Consider the following 24,058-nt stretch of genomic DNA (forward strand, 5'->3'; position numbering starts at 1 on the left):
CAAATAGCACATCCAACCGTTGGTCAATGCAACATGTTTGGCAAAAAATGTTTTAAGTATTTGAAAGAATTTATTTTAAACTTCAGAGAATTCACTGTAAAGACTGAAAAGGAGAATACTTATCTTCCCTATCAGCCACCTATATGCCGATTTAACATAAAATTTCGAATGCACTATTTGTTTCTTTCTCCTAGTATGCATCTATGAATTCACTGGGAAGAAATACCACAACTTCAAGTGTCTGGCCAATTTGAGTACCTGGATCCTAAAGTCTAAAGATTTCTGCATAAGACCAGAACCTGATTATCTCTCAAAGATTGCAGCATCATGCGTCCACAATCAACCCTAAAAGAATGCTAAATAGAAAGTCCAAAAAAAAAGTAAAGGAGGAAGGCTTTAAGGTACAGAAATTTCCTCCCTGCCCAACACAACCTTTCTAAAGCTCAAGTAATTGCAACAGTCTGCTGAATTCCCTGTCATTCATGTTAGAGAATGAGAGACAATATAATGTAACACGATAGGGGGAGTCCCCTTATCGTGGTTTGCTTATTGGTTTAGATACTACCTATCAGTTTAGATACTAGTCAGACCTATTAATGTCCTAGTCTCATTGAGTTTCCTAATAAGCTCTAAGCTTAAGTATATTTGAGTTATATTTGAGTTATATTTGAGTTGTATTTGAGTTGTATTTCCTTTTATAATTCTATTTTGATTCATTATAAATATATGTAAAATGGATTATATTTCCCAGCCCTGTTCTCCAATTGTCCGCTTTTTCTTCTTCTCTCTACCTGGTACTGGTTACAGATTCTGGGATGGTTTACATGGTATCAGATCAGTAACCAGTTGCCGACTTTAGAGTCGTTTCTAGTTTCCAAGTATTTTATGGTTTAAACAAAGGTTTGATGTGATTGAGAAGACTTTTCTGGAATTTTCTAAATTCATGGGATTCAAATCTCTGTCTTGCTGAATCAATTTTTTAAGTTGAAGGAAATGGCAATCAATTTGCTTCCTATGTTTCATGAGGAAGGTTTCCTCATCGTGGTCATCTTTTGATTGAAGGATTGAAGATGGTTTACCATTAGTTTCCGATGCTGCTTAACAATGGAAATGGGAGACAGTGTTTTGAGTCTTGAAGTTGAAAACGATGGACTTTCTTATTTGGTACATGATTCAATATTTAATTTTCTGTTGTGCTCCATTAACATTTGATTGCTGCTCTATCCCACTATATTATTATTGCAAAATTTTGATTTATGTTCTGTTTCAATTGAAGCTGTCTCGTTGAAGGCAACAGTTACCAGGTTTAGTCTATCCTTCACAATATATATGGTTGAATATTCCTGGTTCAGAAATGGTGTGTTTAAGAAAAAATCCAGAACAAACATCGTTATTTTTCGGTGCAGAATCTCAGTTGAAGAAGTTTCCCCTTTGTTTCTGCTCCTGCCGTTACTATCTATATGCTTTTTGTGGAAATAACTGAATCCCTTGGATGATCAATGTGACCCCCAAGCCTCTTGCTTATAATAATGAAAATATATAAAATTACATAATTACCCTTACTAAACAACTGAATAATAAAACCTGAACTATAACTTATAACTAGACCAACCCACAAATAAACCGAACCAACCAACACTCGCCCTCAAGTTGAGTCATACATGTTAGTCATGCCCAACTTGCTCAAAATAGGGTGGAAGTCTCCTTCCTTCAGCACTTTAGTAAAGATGTCAGCTACTGATCTCCAGATCTCACAAAAGGCATGCATATCAGCCCTTGCTCTAACTTTCCTATGACAAAAAATCTCTCTCACTCAATATGTTTTGTACGATGATGTTGCACTAGAATACTGGATTATTGGCTATATTGATGGCAGCCTTGTTGTCACAATACAACATCATGGGGCTTGTAACAGGAAACCCAATATCTTCTAATAGACCCTTCAGCCATAAAAGCTCACATACTCCTCGAGCCATGGTCCTATAGTCAGCCTTTGTACTAGCTACCACATTTTGCTTCTTACTCCTCCAAATCACTAGATTTCCCCCAACAAATGTACAATATCCTAATATGGATTTTTTGTAGTATCTATACAAGCTTTCACTTTCAAATTATCTGAGGGTGACAAGAGTATTCCCTTTCCTGATTTGGACTTCAAATATTGAAGTATTCTAGTAACAGCACTCATATGAGTCGAGTATGCGACTATGCGTCATGCATAAACTGGCTCACTAGACTTACAGAAAAAGCAATGTCGGGTCTAGTGTGGGACAAATAAATCAATTTTCCAACCAGCCTCTGATATCTCCCTTTATTGACTAGTACTCCCTCTTTCTCTTTAAGTTTAAGGCCTGCTTCAATTGGGGTATCCATTGTTTTACATCCCAACATTCCCACTTCTGAAAGTAAGTCTAAAAAATACGTACGCTGGGACAAATAAATGCCTTTGTCTGACCTCGCAACCTCAATTCCTAGGAAATACTTGAGTTTCCCTAGATCTTAACCTCAAACTCCTTGCCAAGGAAGCTCTTTAGACTTTTCATTTCTACCCCCATCATTTCCAGTGATGACAATACCATCCACATAAACAATAAGAGGAGTAATGCGAGTTCCTGGCCTTTTCACAAACAGAGTATGGTCAGCATTACTTTGCTTGTAACCAATCGATGTCACGGCCTTTTGGAGGCATCCAAACCAACACCTGGGAGATTGCTTCAACCCATAAATCTACCTCTTCAACCGATAAACCTTCCCTTTTGTTATGCTATCAGAGAAGACATGTGGGATTTCCATGTAGACCTCTTCTTTTAATTCTCCATGCAGAAATGCATTCTTTACATCTCATTGATGTAAATCCCAATCTTGATTCACAACAACTGATACAGGACCCTGATTGTGTTCAATTTTGCAATAGGAGCGAAGGTCACTTGATAATCAATTCCATAAGTCTAGATGAACCCTTTTGCAACCAATCTAGCCTTCAACCTGTTGATTGAACCATCCATGTTCTGTTTCACCACAAAAACCCACTTGCAAACTACCAATTTTTTCCCTGGAGGATGAGTAACCAACTCCCAAGCATGGTGGGAGATCTCACGAGATCTCGGCGAGATCTCGCGAGATATCTCGCTATTTTGACATAGCGAGACGAGATGAGAGGCGAGATCTGCGAGATGGGAGATCTCGCCACATCTCGCCGAGATCTCGCCATATCTCGCCGAGATCTCGCCGAGATCTCGCTGCAACCATAAAAAATTGCCAGAAACTTGATTTTTTGCCGGAATTTGTTGGGGATTCAACTTCTAAACATCTTTAAGACATCTACAACATCAAATTATCATCATTCAAGCCTATTTCAACTAGATCTACAACAAAGGTAAGATTTTCCCCCAAATTTGACTTTTTTTCAAATAGAATATTCTACAATGGGTGTGTGAGTTTAGTGTAAATATATGTTGATCCACAAGCTTTGATCTAACTTTCATGGAAACCAATTTAATGTGACAGTTAAACCTATATGTGACATACTATAGTGATGAGTTGACTTGGGAGTCATATGTGGCCACCGTTCAGAATCAGTTGATGCAGAATGTTGAGTGATACTCTTGCTTGTCTTGTAATCTTATTACTCAAATACTCTTGTGATTGTGATTGTGAACTTATGGATTATGATTTATGACTTACTAAAAGTCTAAAACTTCTTATGGTTGTAAAACTTTGAAGCCATTTAAGTTCTTTGATAGTTTGATGTGTAATGTATTTAATACTTTATAGTTGATAACATGAATTACTTGATATCTCTACATTTCGGTTTTACACATAGGGTTGACTTAGAAGACGTAGTTAGGGTTATTTTCTCACAATTCTAAGGCCACCAATGTGTTCAAAAGGCCTTAAATAGACTAAATACCAAACTTCAGCCCAATCGGGGCCCTAAAACCCACCGAGATGGGTCACCGAGATTACGCCAAAATTTTGGTAGATCTCGACCGAGATCTCGCCATCTCGGTCGAGGTCTCTCTATTTTGGAGTGGCGAGATCTCGCTCGAGAGCGAGATCTCCCACCATGCTCCCAAGTGCCATTCTTCTTCATAGCCTGTATTTCCTCTACCATTGCTACCAAGGTTTAAAGAATCGGTATCGAGTATCGTATCGGTCATGTGATTTTAAGAGACGTATCGTCCCGTATCGAGTATTCTATCGTTCTGGCTAATGTATTTTAGTGCAATTAAGTAGAGAGACATATCGAGATGTATCGTATCGGTTGTGTCAAATATAGATACGTATCGGCTATTAACGTATGGTATCGTGAGATACTTTAAACCTTGATTGCTACCTTCCAATTTTTATCAGCATAGGCTTCCTGCCAAGTCTTTGGAACAGATGCAGTGGATAAGGAAGATATGAAAGCTCGATAGGAGTCAGACCAAGAATCATAGGATACATATTTAGCTATAGGATGTTGATAATCTGACTCCTTTTCAAACAGCAATAGGAAGGTCAGTAAAAGATACTTTAGAGACTGAAGTGGTAAGTTATCAACCTTCTCTACCTGTTGTTGTTGATTGGTTTTTTTCCTCTGATAGGTCTGCACATCCCTACTTTGGTCAAGTTCCTTTTGGAAGACCTCAATGGCGTGCCTCACAAGAGTGGTCTCCCCCTGGATAGGGTCCTTACACGATTCAGACAAGGAAAGGGGAGAATGAGTGTCTACATGTATGTTAGTCGAATGCTCCCCCTGGTCAGGAATCTCTTCCTAAACCTCAATATGGGGCTGAATTGGGATTTTTAGGTCTCTACATGTGACAAGAACGTTCAAAGTGGGAAAGAACACCTCTGCTTTTGGAGTCTCTCCGTGGAGAGGTGTATAATAAGGACTAGACTCGTCAAAAGATGACATCCATAGACACAATTGTCCTCCTGGAAGGAGAATGGTAATACTTGTAACCCTTTTGAGTAGCGGAATACCCCAGAAACATGCAAGGAGGCCACGAGGTTCCAACTTACTCTTGTGGATCGAACTCCTGGCATAACACACACAACCAAATATCTTTCTATAAAGGAAGATGTTCCTTGAAGAACCTCATTGCGACATTTGAAAGCAAGGATTCTACTAGGCATTTGATTCATGAGGTAGGAAGCAATGAGAACTGCATCACTCCAATATTGGTCAGGAACATTCATGGCAATGAGAAGAGAACGGGCAATCTCTAAGAGATGCCTGTTCTTTGTTTCGGCCACTCCATTTTGAGCCGCAATATCAACACAACTGGTCTAGTGTAGTATGCAAGAATGAGAGAGGTATCTCTAAAAAGCTTTTTCACTATACTCAGTTCCATTGTCACTGCGAAGGATTTTAACAGTAGCATTGAATTAAGTTTTAACCATGCTATGAAAATCTTGAAACATCAAAAAACTTCTTTTTTTTTTTTTAAAAGATAAATCCATGTGGATCTAGAATGACAATCAATAATAGTAACAAAATATTTATGGCCAGTAACAGACATGCGTCGACAAGGCCCCCACACATCAGTATGAAATAACATAAAAGGAATGGAACTTCTATTAGTATTAGAAGGCAAATAACTTGAACGAGTCTGTTTAGCAAAAACACAAGCTTCACAAAAAAATTCCTATGACAAGATGAAACTAAATTGGCAAAAAGGTTTCTTAAAGTTCTTATGGGGGGATGTCCTAGCCTACAATTCCATTAGTGGAGGGCTGACAAATCCGAATTGACCTGATGAGGAGTAGCAAACATAGCAGAAGAAGAGGGTCCATTCGATTCCAATAAGTGAAGTCCTTTGTCCAATTTACCACGTCTAATCTCCTTCCCCGTTACTAGATCCTGGAAAACACAGTAGGAAAGAAAAAAGGATACCTTACAGTTCAAGTCATTGGTAAGACTACTAATGGAAAGAAGGTTAGTCGAAAAGGATGGAACATGCAAGACAGAAGACAAAGAAAGGGATGGTGAATGATGTATGGTTCCCTTTCCAGCAATGGAAGAGTAAGAACCATCAGCTATACGGACCTTATCTTTCCCTGAGGTAGGGAAATAATTTAAGAAGAAAGAAGTTGAACTTGTCATATGGTATGTTGCTCCAGTATCAATAATCCATGGAGTAGAAACAGAAGAAGCATGGAAGCCTGTAAATACGGTACCTGAAGTAGCAAGATAGGAGTACGAATGTGCAGTAGTGGAGGGAGCATTGGAAGAGGCAGCAATAGCGCCAGCGGTAGAAGACTGTAGAATGCACCTTAGAGCAAGTAACTCTTCCTGGGGAAACCGATATCTGGAATATGTACTGCAGAAACAATCTCTAAATGATTAGCCTTTGGTTTACCTTCCGCTGGGCCCTTTTTTTGTTCAAAATCAGCAAGCTTTCCATGTAATTTCCAGCATGTGGCTTTGGTATGATATGGTTTGTGGTAGTGCTCACCAGACTCGTACTCTAAAGAGTAGATTTTTCCACTATCGGGTTATGTAACATAGCCGATGATGAACTCTCCTCACACTAAAAAAGTGCATAGGATTGTTCCAGTGTGGGAAAGGGAGAACGAGTCAAAACCTGTACCCGGATCTGATCATATTTCACATTCAATCCAACCAAAAAATCATACACCCAAATTTTGTCAACATGCTTCTCGTATGCAGCCACATCATCAGGATTAGTAGGATGGTAGACACCATAATGGTCCAATTCCTGCCAAGGAGACGTAGTTCAGCATACTACTGGGCAACTATCAACTATTTCTGTTTGGTCTCATGAAGCTTCTTTTGTAATTCATAGATCTACGCATCATTGCCCAACTATAAGTCTTAGAGGCCTTCCAAATTTGGGTTGTTGTATCCAACAATAAATAACCCTTGGCGAGATTCGGATGCATGGAATTCAAAAGGAACGACATGATAAAAGAGTCGTTTGAAATCCACTTATCCTGAGTAACACTAGCAGTCAACGATTTGGTTGTAGTGCCCGTAATATGGCCAATTAGACCTCTTCCAGCAATTGTCAAATAAGTAGAACAGGACCAAATCAACTAATTAGTTCCATCGAACCTAATAGAGAGCGGTGAAAGAATGGGATAATTTTCATGACTTGTCAGAACTGCAGAAACATCCGGTGTTGTCATATCTTCAGCCACTCACCAAATAAAACACCACAAAAAAATCTTAAGACAGTAAAAATCGAAGTCGAATTGATCCAAAAAAATTCTGATCAAACCTGCTGTTCTTCAGTCTTCAAACCTATTTAGAGGAATCTGAAGCATCGCAGGAAGTCTAAATTTTCAACAAAAAAAAAATCTCTTTTCATTGCGGTAGAAGTGCAGACAGCATCAATTTCTGCAAGAAGCTACTGCAGGATGCTTCAGTTTTCAAACCTGTTCAGAGGAATCTGAAACATTGCAGGAAGTCTTCAAAAAAAATCTCTTTTCATTGTGGTAGAAGAGAGGACAGCATCAATTTCTGCAATTTCTGCAAGAACCTACCACAGGATGCTGCCCTTTAATGGTTTAAACAACCGACGAGGGCCAATAGCAAGAGAGAAGCCCAGCGGAAGAAGAAAAAAAGGAGAAAGAAAGAGAGTTGGAGGAGAGTGGAACTTGGAGGTCAGCTGTCGTTGGCGGAAAAAAGAGAGAGAGCAAGAGAGCAAGAAGTCGAGGCAGAAAAAAGAGGAAAAAAAGAAGTCAAACTTGTTTTTCCCCTCTTTTTATTTTTTTTCCTTTTTGACTCTAATTTGCACTTGGCTCTGATACCATGTGGAAATAACTGAATCACACCTTGGATGATCAATGTGACCCCCAAGCCTCTTATTTATTAATAATGTGAAATATATAAAATACATTGATTACTGTTATAAACAACTGAATAATAAAACCTGAACTATAACTTATAATTAGACCAACCCACAAATAAACCTAACCAACCAATGCTTTTGATTGAAGACAAAGGTGGTAAAGTGGATTGTTCTACAGCCAGATTCAGGGTTTATGTTCTGTCGAGTGTTTTCAGTCCAGATAAGATCACTGCCTCATTCCCTGGCTCTAGGTAATAAATTGAACGGTGAAATAAACCTGCAACTGCAAAATTCTTCAAATCCCTCCTCTTCTGCTAGTTTATTCCAGCCACTTCCCTGTATATTTGAGAAGACTTAGATTGTAATTGCATTATTGAAGACTACCTTCAGATGAGAGAGATCCAAGATGACAGCCCTGCTTTCCACCAGGTTCTGGTAGCCAGAGGTTGAAGATAACTCATGGTTGTGTTTCCAATTCCTGTTAAATATATTATTGTTCCAAGACTGCTCACCTTCTATAGTTAATCACTTGGATTGTAATTGCAAACCTCTAAATTTTATTGAAGGTAGAGAGAGATGCAACACTACAGCCCTGTTTCCACCAGGTTCTGGTAACCAGAGGTTGAAGATAACTCATGGTTGTGTTTCCAATTCCTGTTATATATATTATTGTTCCAAGATTGCTCAACTTCTATAGTTAAACCCTTTTATTCCTACTTTACCTCTTCTTCCTAGTCTACCTCTCCCTCTAATATGTTACATCCCATTAATTTAACTTTTTAATGCTATATTGCTTTATCTTTAATTCATACCTATACTTTCCATGCTACTTAAATCTTCCCATTTAGAGTTTCCCTTCCAAGTTTACCCTTTGGCTTTGATTTGTGTTTCTTTCAAAGATTCCCTTAGATTATGTTAATGCCATTTTCCTTGATAAGGGTCTCCTCTCTGTCTGTCTTCCACTCTGGAAGACTTAATTCATTCTCAGAACTAAGCACCTTCCTAACAACCAATGCTGCTCCAGATGGTAAGATATTTCAAGACGATATGCACCACATGTTTCAGATACTGACTAAATGGAAAGAACTGATGCAGCAGACATATCAGCACTAAGAATTTAGAACTCACATTCAGTGCAAAAAATGTTTTCAACAACATCCAATGCAAAACACTAAATGGATACACCACAGTTGTCAAGGCTTTAAGCGAACCAAGGTATTGCAGAAGGTCAGAATACAACACAAAACCAATTAGGCTAGCAAAGCATCCAAAGCACCCACCTAGACGACCAAGGCACCGCAAAGGAATTGCACTTGACAACTATGGAATAAAATTCCAGGAGAAGATAGCAGTTTTTTCCTAGGTGCAACCCATAATCAGCAATTAGTGAATAACAAATCATTGCTGATTTTATGCACTCATGTACTCCACTTACTGATTCACTCCAATACTATTGACAAATGACTTGTGCCACTAAGTTAATAAATTATCCCCACTGGGAGCTGAGAATCCTTATGAAGAGCATTTGCTCTACACAAGTTTCTTTTATGAAAAGAAATTACAAACCTTCAATTTCAATTGAGAACAACATAGAACCATAATCATTAATCATACAATTAGACTTCCATACCCACACCTAGCTATTCATCAATTAATGGCTTTCATACCTCCGTTTATCAATTTGTTCCATCCTCAAAAGCCAAATCTGCTCATAACAAATCAAACAACACTACAAAATCCACAATGCAAACATGTCCAGCAAGTGGCTCACAAGAAGAAAGAGCAACACTGACTTGCAAAAATTGGAATTAACGACGACGACCAAGTTTTATACAGAGCATAATACATCTGCTGGTAGTAAAATCCTCAAGGTGAGAGAGCAATCATTTTCATGATACATACACTTGTAAGTGCAATAACAATATGCAGACTGGAATTCCTCATTTGATACATGCATCCATGCTCAGAGCCTCAGATGCTTGCTGATAGAGATCAAAACCCAAAATTAACACATAACAAGATAATAAAATACTTACATGCTATCAAGATCAATGAACCCCTCTTTCACCAACATTGCTGCAAGTCGATAAAGCCCAAAAGGCACAGGACTATTCACATCCATCCTCTGATAATATTGAAATTTAAAACCCAGCACTTGAGAAGCATGGGACTGTAAGAAAGGAAATATATAAGCTAAATTGCTCAGCCACATCATACAGACATTAGCTGCTTATTCAAATGCTGATAGAATATAGCTCCTCACCTTGGGAAATATAGGTATCAAGTCAAGGAAAACTTTGTTATTGGGTTGGAGTTCAAAACATTCCATAACCTGAAACATTACCAGAAAAAACATCAAAGCCAGTAAAAAACAATTTAGGCATTGAACCTTGATTAACCACATAATTTACAATCATAATTAATACAGCTTTAGTTGTAACATAATTAATTTCTCTTCAAATAAAATATATCAAACCAAATTACTTACAATATCAAAGACACGATTCGGGTCCAGATCAAAGTGCCCAATTAACGACTGAAAAGTCAGATAAAAAAATAATAATAATAAGCAACCAATGCATCAGAGTGAACTAGATATTTAACATTGTTGAAAAATACAAGAATGAGGTCAGACCTTAATTATGCTGATAGTCGCAGCTGACACATTTTGAGTTGAAGCTTCAGAACCGCTTTGACAGAGTAGTGTAACCTAAAAAATTAACTGAAAGTGAACAGCAGCAAGGAAAACTGATGATCATTTGAAAAAGCAGAAAGCACAAAAGTTTGTCATTGTGAACACTATTTATGTTTTGTTGCCTGGCATCTGAGGTTTCATTGTGACACTTTATAAAGTTTTATTAGGAAGTAGAAATTGAATGTCATTGTCCGTATGGTTTGGAATCTTGGTTTCAACCAGCCAGAAACTGAGATCTCGCAAAACTCGGTCAAAGCCAGGGAATTTTCCCCATCCATTTCGACGTGTGGTTTCAAGTTTCAACATCTATTTCATGGTTTTCCTATCTGATTTTTGGTATACATGCCATTTGAAGGCTTCTTCTACACACAATGGATGAGCCATTCTCTTAAAAAATCACTGAAAATGATCAATATGATTCTTGACCCAAGTCTACCATTGTCTGCTGCAATTTAGAATACTAGATTACCAACTTAGACACACATTGACAAAATACAAGAAGAGTTCTCATGTACTTTAATACAACAATGTCAAGACATGGACATAGTTTACTTTTTTTTTATGGCTAAATCTTCCTCAAAATTAGATTGTTTGAGTTAAAGATCCGCTAAAAGTAGAAGAAATCCTTGGTTTTTGGCAAAAAAATCAAACAAAATCACCAAAATGGGTCAGTGTACGTTAAAAGCAGAGTCAAGACTCTCAAAACCAGTGAGACATCTCGATTTTGGTCAAGACAAGTGACTTTAAGTCACTTAAGAACCACACTTCGTTTACCCTATTTTCCGTCTCAATTTATCAGAAAATCATAATTTTACCGAGGCTCGATCAGTTATGACCCAGACTTGAAACATGGATGAAAATAGTTAAGGAACTTGAACTCGAGCCCAACCTCACCATCCCAAATTAGCAAGTTGACTCAAGATCCTGGTGAGTTGGTTGATTCTTTTACTCTGAACTTGAGGCTCCAAGTCAACAGGCATCACGGGTTGTTTGCGAATGAGACTTGCCGTACACTGTATTTAAAGCCTCCAAACACAATGGTCCCCACAGATTTGTGGAAAAATATAGTGTAGATGTGGGTCCCACCTCAGAACCCAAGTTGGAAACTGATATGCTGAAGTAAAACACTAAAATGACCTAGTACCCCTTTAGTCTGAGCCTGAGTGAATGAGTTCCAGTTTCCAAGATTTTTAACGAAATCACCCAAATCTAGGTTATTCAACTTGGCCCTAAAGGGGTAGTTTGTGTATTTCCAACAGTTGGAATTAAATATAACTCTCTGGGATTGGTAGGTAAGTCTGAAGAATGATATCGTGGAAAAATTGGTTAAATCTGATAGTTAGTTGAGATTTCTAAATTTGGCAGGAGTTCAAACCTAAATAGGACTCCTTTGAATGGGTCTAGATGACTTGTAAATGGCTGTAACTTGGGGGAAGTGTAGACGTGATATGGAGGAAGGTTTTGAGTCAACAATGGCCAGATTGAACCATATGGAATCTGAAAATTAAATGAAAAAAAAAATGACAGGAGAAAGAGGATGGGGTGTAGACTGGCAGATATCTGGATGTGTGGCCTTGTAGATGCTTGGGTCAACTGAGATGGAGTTGTTGTGGAAGGCAGTCCTTTCAGCCATAGCAAGAAACCAAGCTTGATTTCACCTTGGGTCTTGAATCTTGGACCTACCAAATTGAACAAAACATTGTGTAGCAGCACTCACTCACAAAGAGGACTCAATTCTGAAAAACTTTATTAACAATCTGAGAAGGGAAGTCGTTCTATCAAATGGGACATGCTATTTAATATTTATAACAAAAGCCCTAGAGCTACCAACTTGAGAAAACATTGGGCAGCACCACTCACTCACAAAGAGGACTCAATTCTGAAAACTTTATTAATAATCTGAGAGGGGTAGCGTTCCATGAAATGGGATATGCTATTTATAACAGAAACCTAGAATTCTAATGGGAATAGAAACGCCCAACAAACAGATAAAAAGAGTTCCATTTGGAATTGAACTCTTACCTAATTAACTAACTTGGACACTTAAAACTACAAAACAAAACAAATACACACACATACACACATATAATACAAGAAATGATTATTTTGACCTTATAACTTAAGTTAGGCAGAAGTTACACTATTAAACCAATTAAAGTAATTAATTAACCTTATTCTCGGACTTGGCTTTTAGACATTGTAGGCCCACAGACTAGGACCATGACCACATAAACTTGTGGAGCAGAGGCCCAATGCCCATGTCTATCAACCCCAGGTTGATTTCAAAGGAAAATATTCCAATTCGGTGCTGGATTTGCACCTGTAAATACCATTATCTCAATACATCATATACTCAATACATTAATGGTCAAAGTTCAAACAAGTTTAATACATTACACATGCTCATCGTTCAAATCACAAAGTTCAAATAATAATCCAATCATCAAAGTTATAACTTGATAGACAAGACTTGAGACCCTATGTGGCAAGCACATCATCTGAGAAATAGTGAGATTAGAGTTGCCATAATATGCTGATTAATTAACATTATATTCATACTAAAAACATTTAAGGAAATCAAAATAAAAGTGTACCAGTTTGGCATAACCCTCGCTCTCTTCCCGGAGAAGGTTAAATTTTGTTTGCTGATAAAGAAGACGAGTGTTTACTCTGACCTGCAATTCACAAAACAACAGAAACAAAAACAAAGAGAACATAAATTACATGCACACTGGTCTATGGATGATCCATTATGAGACAGCTGCACGTGCAATTTTCTTGGAAATACAACTCTCAACACAACATTCTGATAACTATTACAAGGCACGAGCATCAACATGTTTCTCCGCTTATTTGTCAAAGTAACATATGGTAAACAAGGCCTTCAGAGTAGACCAAGGAGAGTTAGCATGTGTTCCTTGTGTCAAAAGGATATTCATGTGATCTACGTTTTTTCTTGGGGCTAAATAACGAGCCAAATTGTTGATCAGAAGAAACTGAAACATCATAGCCAAAAAAACTATATCTATACTTTCTATCAGTAGGAAACTCAAGAAGCTCAACCAATAATGTGTAATTATAATCATACCAACGAGATTTGTGTCAACCCTGACCAGGCTGTGTCATACTACTGGTCCATCCTGTTAAACAATATGAGCTATGACCACAAAGTTAAGACATCCACCTACAACCAGTTCTAATATGGTTACCTCCTTTGCCTTTAAATCCTGAGCTTTTATCTTGATCATTTCAGCCTCCCACAGGAATTCTTCCTACAAAATCGTGAGAAACAGAAATAAGACCCACACAAGGAAAACAAAGTTATCCTTTATCAACCAACAGTCAATGGGAATAAAATTGTCAAGAGAAAAATTATAAGTTACCTCACAACGCTCCTGGAAAAGCCTCAATGGAACCAAAGCAGACTCCACCAACCACTTCGCCTGATGTAGTTACAGAAACAAAAGAATAAACCAACATTAGCGGTATAATACAAACACAAAAACTCACATCACAAAGTATAATCGAAACTTCAAAGTTTATCCAATCAAAAGGACAGAAGGTCAAATGGAAGTAAAAAATAAAGAAGCACAAGCATCCTTTAAAGGACTCATTCAAAACATTTACCACCTCTGAGGCCAAATAAATCCATCTATGGATAAACTAATATTATACATGTTATCTAAAGATTGTATAACTCTTGGGATGTGCTCATTCAATAAAACCCCACAACCTCAAACTCTTTAGGGTCAAACACCTCCCACTCCTATTCTACCTCTCCCTAACCCTAGTTGGCTTTTCTAAGAGTCCTACATTAGGACTCCCAAATCAATCCCAAGCCACTTAGAATTAAATCTTAAATTATAAAACCTCAACCAAAGTGATGAAAATCTGACGCAGTGTTAAAAGGATCCAATTCAAGTGCCAATTGGGCCGGTTACAAGAGGTCGGGCTAAGAAGTTCAAAGAGGCTCTTAATGGACTGTTCAAACTACTTGGGCTCAAGCCAACTCGTGGAGGCCCATTGAAGGTGTTGACCAAGTTTATCAACGATGGAATTCCATAATTCAAACCTTTGAGTAATTTGGAATGATATCTAAGATGGATTGTTGCACTCATCAGCATGAGAAAGGCAACAATCACTTTCCTTGATTAGAGAGAGCAATAAATTGCCAAATATACTCATATCAATATTTTTTTGGGCAATAACATAAATTGGAGAGCATGATTGGAAACTTACCTTTTTTCTTTTTCGTCAAGGATGACATGAATAAGATATATTGGCTGTGGTTGACCTCCCAAAATATGGCAATTGATTGTTGTATGTCTCTTCCTTTATTTGGTATTTCCCTTTATGTAATTTTCACTTTCCTTTCTCTTGAAGATCATGTTTTCTTTTCTTTGGAAGGTCTTCTTTCCTTTCTTTCTAGCTGATCAGCCAATATAATGTAATTGGAATTCTCAAAAAGAGACAACATTTTTAAAACAAATTTGAGAGTTTTATTCTCTTTGGTTTCTGACCAAACTTACTGAACTTATCGGATTTTCATGGCATTCAAATCAAGACTTATCAATCAGCAGTTCCACAACTGATTGTAACATCTTCACATACCAAGGTTCTTGCTTCATTGTAAGCAACAGGTCGAGGTCTCACATCCAAATCCTTTTGAAGAACAGTCTTGGGTTCCTTATTCGATCGCCAAGTCTCATAACCCTAGAGCCTTAACTCCTAAACCCCCATCACCAATTTCCAATTCTGAAATTCAAGAACAGCAGCAGCTGAACCCAAAGCCTCTACAATTCAACCCTAAAAACCCATAACCTAACCCCGGACCTAAATTCCAGATCTGAAATCGTAAATTACAGCAAGCTCTAGACCCTAGGACCAAGAAACCTAAGTACTCTGTACTCTAGCCTGGCCGAAATCTCCAAGACCTTACCCTAACCTTTGCAAACCACTTTTCCTCCAAGAGCTCTTCAATTTCAAGCTTCTAGAAGACTGCTGGTTCACAGATAGAGGATCCTGGAGTGACCCAATTTTAGGGTTTAGTTTCTGAATCTGAAACCCTAGAATTTGGGTTACATCAGGCAAAGGCTAGAGATTTTCAGCAGGACAAGTAAGGATCAAAGCCACTTTTCATGAGGAGCAGAATAGACCATAGTTACCGAGGCAACAAGGTGATCCAAGGCAGTCAAGGGGCACCTAAGCAGTTAGGAGACAAAGTAGCCTGTTAGATATTGCATAGGTGGTGAAGGCACCCAATTGTTATTTTTTATTTCTCCTCTATTCTTAAGTTATTTGGTATGTTACAAGTACCCCTTATATCATCAAAAAATCAATATCAAGCCACATCAAGTTTTAAAAATCAACACTAAATCACATTTAGTCATCAAAAAATCAATGTCAAGTGACAAAATGTCATTAAAAACTAACACAGAACAGAACAAGCAAGCCATTTGAAGTTTCTAGCAGTTATAGATTTAAAAGTTCTGGCTAACCCTATTTGTCGAAATGATTATTGTCATAACACATTTGGTTTATACTGGTCTTCTCTATAAGTAACTGTAGCAGTCTAAATTTAGCAAAATTTTCTTGTTCTCTAGGAAGATTGACTGATCAAATGATTTTATTTTTAGGTAGAGCACAAAACCTGCTTTCCAGTAAATCCAGGATTGCCTTAATCTGATTTTCCGGAAAGAATTTGTTCAGCTCAAACCTTATTTGCTGTATGTGAATGCTATCAAAATCACTCTGAATGAAAATATTCATTCAGCTATAAAAACAAAAGAATATTTACCCAGAACTTTGGGTTTTAACAATGTTTTACACTTTTACCATGTTAAGACTTAATGGAATTGTGTTAGTTTTGAGAATAATCCCAACAGTAGCAGGTTGAAGATTAAGCAAATGAAGTACCAAATATAAAACATTTACTTGGATCAAATAGTAGGTATTTGTAATAATATCTTAATTAAAAGAAATATTAAACATAAAACATTATGATGCTAGGCAAAAATAAGGGCCAAGGCATTCACAGCCACTGCCTGGACCATACAAAATCAGCCAAGGCGCCTAGGGACACCTTGACAAATATGGAATGGGCACAAAGCCTCTATGGGAGGAGCTGATCCATCTGGAGCAGATAGTACCAGATCTGCAGAACCATGGGGGGCGAGGTAGCATGTGTTACTCTTCAAGAGATGACAAAGTAAAAGAACACCTCCACCTCCAATACCACCAAGAAAAGACCTGTACTAGAGCAGGCTACCAACATATACCCAGACAGACAACAAGCAGTGTAAACTGAAGGGGATGTGGGGTAATGCGAGTGGGGTGGGGGAGGCTATTCTAAGCAGATGTTATTCCACAACATCCCAGCACACGCCTCTACGGGGCTTTATTATTAGACAATCCTAGAGGTTGTTGAGGTTGCCCATACAAGATGATAAATGTGCATCTTCCCCAACAGAAGCAGGGGTTTCGGGAGCATAGATGACTTAATTGAGATATGAGAGAGCTATTGATGGTGATTATGTGTGAGACTGTAGCAACAGGAAGTCCATCAACTTAATTGTTCACTTTGACGAGAGGATAGTACAACAATAAAACAGTCTTATGGTTAGTTGGCCCATGGATCCTTGGAAAAAAAGTAGTCAGATAATAAAGATAGAAGGATAGGAACACAGCAATAACAGCTACGGCACAATATTAACAAAACTAGCTGAGGTCAGATGCACGACTCTTGCCCTCCAATCAGCTCTACTAGATGTCGCACAAAACTGTCTCTTTCCTCACCATATCTATGTTATTTTATGCCTGCCCCTATGATGTAACCCCAGGTCAGGGGCCAGGCTTTCAGGATCCTCTTTTAGAGAACCAGCATGAGTGAATAGGGTTTAAAACCTCGCAGTTTTAACTTTTAAGTCAAAACACAATGGGCAGCAGCTGATACTACACAACACACCTTGCGGTTGTGGCTGGTTGAGTTCCAATCCATGGATCCAGGTATAGGGGACATCTAGGGTTAATTGGAGAGGGGTTTTAGGGTTCGTCCAGGCTGGGTTTAAATCTGAAAATAAAGAAAAGCATTCTGTTTTAACAAAGATGAAATTGCAGATTTTTCACAAGTTGGGATTTGTATATTCTTAAGACGTCTAGGTAAATTATGGAATCGCTCAAGGTTCAGTTATGCTTCGACTAATGCTGTTTTTTGTTGTTCTGTAAATTCAAAATTAATCCTAAGAGGTAGGGTTTCAAAATAGGTCTCCTAGTTGGAATAGGACTCTTTGCAGTGTTGGCTAAAGTTAGGGTTTGGAGGGGAGAAAAAGATATAGGAGAAGGTAATCCTAAAAGGTTTAGGGTTTAGTTGAAAGGGTAGGGAGTTATAAGTGTTTCAGTGAAACTAGGGTTCAGGGGAAGAAGATGAATTGCAGAAAATTATAAACTAATGTGATGAAAGTCTATTAATGAAGATGGAAGTAGCGTCAAGATTAGAGGAGGGGTGAGATCCTAATGGAGGGGTTTAAGGTGAGAGGGGCTAGGGTATGGAAGGGTTTTAAGAAGGGGGAGGGTAGCTGCTGCCGTAGGGAAGAAAAAGAGGGAGGGAAGGTTTGCGCAAGGCCAAGGTAGGGGAGGAATTTTATCTAGTCCATTTCATTGTCAGAAATGGACCATCCATTTCCTTGTTGATGTATAACATGTGTCCCAACATCACATCAAATGGTTGAAATCCATTTATAAGTCACATCAAAGAGTTGTGATTAAATTTTAAGAAAAAAATTATGTGAATTGTAAATGGACCTCAACCTTTTAATGTGATGTTGGGACACATGTCACACATCTACAAGGAAATGGATGGTCCATTTCCTTGTCAGAAATGGACAGGATATTAGTCCGGGTAGGGTGGGGGCTGAGGGAATGGCTTACTGATTAGGATGGTCTTGTCACTTGATGGCTGCTGAAACTGGGGTGTCTCCTGGCTGCCGCAAGCTGAATAGGGGGGATTATGGAGCTAGGATTGGCAGAAATAGCAGAAAATAATCAGTAACTCTGAAACCCAGGTCATGGGCTCTCTCCCAGTCTTCCTTCACTGCTCTTCTTCATTTAATTATCAAATCTATCTTTTTACATGGTGTGAGGGGCTACTTAAAGCCTGGTTACATTGAAGGAAACTAACTAGACTCAACAAATAAAAGAATAACTAGGACACAACAAGGAAACCTACTTAAGGAATCCTATTTGGATTAGAATTCCCTAGTACAATTAGACTCGACTTCTAAACTAGGAAAAGGACTCTTAAGTAAGAGTTCCTAAACAAGTAAAACTTGCAAATCAACTTCAAAAAGGAATCCTACTTGAAATTGGATTCCAACTGAGACTCCTAATGGGACAATGGCTTTTTCATAACTTGCTAACCAAGGACTCATATGACAAAACAGAATTAGATATGGACTCCTTAAATGAAGGGGAATCAAACTAGACCACTTTGACCTCAAGGGGGAGTGGTAAAATGACCAAAATACTCCATACGTAATTAGGCCAGCTCTTGGTGCCGTGGGCTTGTGGGCTGATTTTGGCCCTAAAATATGAAGTGCCCTACAGTTGCCAATCCTAGTTATATCACCCTAATTCTTCTAGTACCTTCAATATGAGTCGAGTCATCCCCCAAACTGGGGCATAAGAGGGCCTGTGTAGAACCTTGCCATGCCACATCAGACAACCTTCTCATAGTCATAGCATGTCTTGAATCAAGGCTACTTCCAAATCATCTCTAAATGATTAATCTTTATTTTATCTTTACTGGTTTTACCATCAATCCATCTCGACATCCTCATCTCTACTACACTTAGCGTGTCTATATGACATTCCTTACTACCCAACACACCAATGCCATACAACATGCCAATCTGATGATATCCTGTGTAATTTTTATTTTAGCTTTAGAGGAACATAATACTACAGATGTACCTCTCTACTTCATCCATCTTCCATAGTTTTCTGTGAGACACCATCATCTATATCCCTCGGAAGGGAGGATAGTATTCCTAAAATTTGTGGATGCATCCATGAAGGAAGGATGCAAATACATTTATAAGTTTCTTAAAGTGGCGGTTCAGTAAGTGGAAGTGGAGAACACTGATTAAGAAGTTTATGTATAAGAGTAAGTACCACCTCTTCTTAACCCTTGTGCCCCTCATTGCAATGACCTCATATAGAAGGAAATGGGAAGATAAAGTTAGTAAAATAATATAATTAACATAGCAAAACAGGTGAACACCTAGCTACATCCAAGAGTCGGCATTGATTCTTCTGAGGGAGAATCTTTTTGTTTTGGGCCAGGGGGGAGGGACAGTTATCTTGGGCCAGGCCCAATGTCACTAGATTCTCCACAAACTCTATTGCCTTGAAGATCTTTGATGCAAAGAAAGCCAGATTCAAATCTATGTTTTCATCCAAGAAGTTACAGGATAAGCTAAAGTCCCTGAAAGCTAAAACCCTACCATTTTGATGAGGCGGCCACGCTGTTCCCCAGACATTGTAATCTGCAAAGAAGGGTTATTAACAGAGATATGTTAAAAGGATTTCTTTGAAAAAATTGTAATATCAAATAGAAGACAAGTCACCATGCTCCATATGAAAACAAAGACGAATAAAGCCAAGCAAATGAAAAAAAAAAGTGGAAAAGCTGGAGAAATAAGACGCTCTCATTTCAGGCTCTCCAACAATATACATCCTCATTTCCACACCCTCACACATAAAGCTAGTCAAACTGAGTATGAACCACAACTCCTAAGTCAAAATATAGGACTGTGTATCATAAAGATGAATCCAAGAGAACCAACAAATGAATTGCGAACAGACTTGAGGTGCCAACCGATTCTCAGACCTTTCACAAACCTATTGTAACTTAATTCTCACCCTAATATTCCATCAGTATACACGCTCTTGGCGCCGCACCATCGCCCACAGGAAGTCCCATACGATGATGTGATTTTACGCTATCATTATGGCATGTTGCTCAAACCCTATCTCAGACCTAAGAGAGATTGGTTCTAACAATCAGAAGACTTGACTTAGATTTGGCAAGAGATCGATGAGAATATGGTAGGAAACTTGTAGCAATAATACAAGTTGAGTTTCTAGTCAGGAAGACATGCACATGTTCAAGTGATAATAGTGAACGGGGAGTGCATGTAGGAGCATACATATGTAAGCGTGTGAAACTGTGTGACCCTGAGTGTTCATGTGTATGTGTGAGAGAGAGAAGAGAGAGAAAGCCATGGAATTTAAGTGATGATTGATCTCAAGTAATAAAATCTTATTTTTATCAAGTTGACTAGTTCAATTGTTGACTAATTAACCCACAAACCCAGAAAAAATAAATTCTGTTAAAAGTGAGAAACACCCAGGTGGATGTACGGAAGGTTTCACTATGCCAAACTAGTCCATCCACAAAGAAAAAATATACAACCATCATAAGAAAAAATTATAAACAATAGAGAAGGATAATTTTATTAAGCTATCAGAAATACTTCAAGAATGATCTTTCCTTTACAGCATAGCATTTACACATAAATATCTTGATAAATCAAAAGTCCAATCTTTCCAACAACACAACCCGCTCTCCCTCAAGAATCCAATAGTTGCAGTCTTGCGGGAGCCTAAACAAGAAAAGCAGGTCCACTATCAGCAATGTTCTTCAAATGTCTCACTTTGCCTCCAAAAACTTCATTGATTACCTCCTCCATGGGTTAGAAACAACTAGCAAACTAAGTAAAATAACCACAAACTTCAGCCTTTGCATCATAATTGTAGCAAAGGCGACTTCACAGAAAGGATTCTTCAACTCCTTCGGTTCTATCCAAAATCTCCAAAGTGCTTCTAGCAGTTCTTCCCAATGATAACAGTGATGCCATGACTGATAGATGAGAGAAGTGAAGTCTCTTCATCATGTAAGCAAAGTACACCAACTAACTCCTCCAAGATAGAAACAGGAGAGAGACTTTATGCTTTCATAGACCTCAAAGGGCTTTATAGCCACTAAATCCACCACATAATTGAGTAAATTGACTACACTCCGGTGCATTGTTTTAATCACTCGGACAGTTGTCTTATTCCGAAAAAGGGTGATCCTTGAAGAGGAAAATAAGAAGTTCTTTTCACAAACTAGATGGAACGGTAATAAAACAAGTAGAGCTAATCCTTTCACCAATTGATCCTTGTGTGTTCTTAACTGAGCTCAATCGCATAGAGGCACTTTGAACCCAATCGGTGGCCCTCAACATAACAGCTTAACTATACACTGACTTCATTTCTTCTTGAAAACTTTTCCATGCCATAGGATTTACTGCATAAGTAGCTAAACTTAAACTTCACCAACTTTATGAAAACAGGGTCTTCATAGTTTGCAGAGTCATCACCTCACAACCAATTGGCATTCTTAAACAACCCAATATCATAAACTCACAACGCTAAACAGTTATACCCAATGAGACAACAAACAGTTAAACCAGTTGAATTCCGCATGCAGGAAAGCCGGGTATGGTTTGAGGAAAGCACTCACATCTTGAGCCATTTGGGCGACGATATCAACAAAATTTGAACCCAACTCTTCATTGGATACTTCATCAGCAAACTCGACTGAATCCAACGCTGCTTTACACTTCTGGAAAGGTAATTCTCCTCGTACCTACCAAAACACGCACATCAAAAATGCATATAGAAAAAAGCTGAAGCTTCAAAATACAACAAACACAAGCCATCTGTCTATTAATCACCCACCCCCCTCCCCCAAATCAGAAAAGAAGACCTTCAGGAGAAGAAAGAACATACCATAGTCCAGCAGATTTCATAAAGAAACCGAGCAACTGGAACCGGAGTCTGAACTTTGAAATTGATGTTCCCATTCTTCCACTCCCGAAGACACTCTTCGGTGACATATTTACAATCAATAAGAGGAAGCGACATCTTCACGAACAAGGTAAAACCCTAAAGCCTAACGATTCCAGGTAAGTCCTCTTCAGAGACTTCGAGTTTTGTAGCAAAGCTTCCGAATCTCCATTAATAGAGAGAAAGGATTAGGGTTTCACGGAGAAAACCAATTATGGATTCGCAGAAGGGTGACTACTCCTCTTCTTCTCGTTTTTATTATTGTTGAGTTTATTAGGCCCAGCAGCGTAAAAGAAATGTGAGAGAGACTGAGAGAGACGGAGGTAAACGAAACCGGAGTACCCCAATCATATATTTGCTCTGAAAAAACATGCCCACCCCGTCAGCGCAGGATTCCTTTCCCATGCCATCTCTTTTATCAAAACATCCAAATTACATATATACCCTTGAATTTGCAATCAATTATATCAGCTATATCATATCATTCTATCATTCTACTATTATAAAAAAAAAATTTGGAACAATTGTGGTATGTATTTTGATTGTCCAAAATATCCCTCCTGAATAGACACTTACCCATTCACAAAATCCAAGAACTACCAATATACCCCTGATCTCGCACCCATCAAGAACTTAGCCAAAGTACCCTCTCGTGTAATCAATGTAACTTCTCCCCATGGAACACACCGTTTGAAAACATCACACCTTTAAAAGCCCATAATACCATCTTTCCAGCTCTTCATACCCATCCATTTCCACAACAGCATACAACTATATAAATCATATCATATCATTATTTAAAAATACAAACACAATTTGTATTCTTTTCTTTTAGTGGACTATAATATCATTTCTTATTGCAAAATACCTTTCCAAAAGAATATCATACCTTTTCGACTATTTTTCTGAGAAAATTGAAGAAGAAAAAGGATACATCTTCACCTGACTTTTCGTCAACCAATACATCCCATATGGTAGTCTGAAATGTCACAACCTTTCAAATAAATAAACATGAGTTGCTCTACCAACGGACACCACCTTGAAGCCATCAACCCAACGTTTTAATAAGGTTTTAGCGCTGAGAAAATCCCATCTGACGGATTGCTTCTTGCATTTTGTAGTTTCCATGGCCACCAATTCTTCGACAATCGACCAATGTTTGTATCCCCATCTGATGGCCAATGTAACTGGATTTACTACATAATGCAACTACGTTCGGCATCCGCCAGAATTGCATGGCGCCAAGCTCATGATGCTATAGTCATCATTGATGGAAAATCCAACGACACTTTGGGAGAGTCAAATCTATAGCTTCTCAAATTTATATACAGTGACGCTAGAGAAGTGGCACTCACCCATATTTTTCTTACCTCATTGTTGGAGGACTCTTATAAAGTTTAGCTATTGTTTGGTAGATTCAACCAATGGCTGCCACATGGAAGATCACAGCGGCCGAACTCCTGCGCATATGTTAATGAACTTCACACTAAAGCATAGGAGGATCTCTTAATTATCTGTGCATTCTAGGTTTCGGAAAGCGACGGGGAAGAACGAGAACATGAAGCTAGGGTGAGTGCTAATGAAGCGCCACAACTAGATGATCCAACAAACTAAGGAGAAGGGCCAATTCTACAAGAATCAGCAGAAGCAAGATATTAAGTTTGTGACGGAT

At 38.3% G+C, this 24,058-nt stretch overlaps 1 protein-coding gene across 1 annotated transcript in view; it reads right to left on the minus strand.

Moving 5' to 3' along the window:
• The window catches only part of THO2, a 95,004-nt gene extending 72,285 nt beyond the window's left edge, over nt 1–22,719 (minus strand). The window contains exons 1-10 of the mRNA XM_089161829.1: nt 22,330–22,719; nt 22,061–22,186; nt 19,998–20,039; nt 13,881–13,940; nt 13,707–13,769; nt 13,092–13,172; nt 10,438–10,512; nt 10,291–10,338; nt 10,066–10,134; nt 9,839–9,972 (exon numbers count right to left, since the gene is read on the minus strand). Of these exons, the coding sequence (XP_089017955.1) occupies nt 9,839–9,972; nt 10,066–10,134; nt 10,291–10,338; nt 10,438–10,512; nt 13,092–13,172; nt 13,707–13,769; nt 13,881–13,940; nt 19,998–20,039; nt 22,061–22,186; nt 22,330–22,464 (833 nt within the window). The 5' untranslated portion in view covers nt 22,465–22,719. The remainder of the gene's footprint in view (nt 1–9,838; nt 9,973–10,065; nt 10,135–10,290; nt 10,339–10,437; nt 10,513–13,091; nt 13,173–13,706; nt 13,770–13,880; nt 13,941–19,997; nt 20,040–22,060; nt 22,187–22,329) is intronic.
• Between the last annotated feature and the right edge of the window lie 1,339 nt (nt 22,720–24,058).

Source organism: Hakea prostrata, chromosome 7, assembly GCF_041222555.1.
Source record: "Hakea prostrata isolate BN-2017 chromosome 7, UWA_Hpros_2, whole genome shotgun sequence".
NCBI lineage: Eukaryota > Viridiplantae > Streptophyta > Magnoliopsida > Proteales > Proteaceae > Hakea > Hakea prostrata.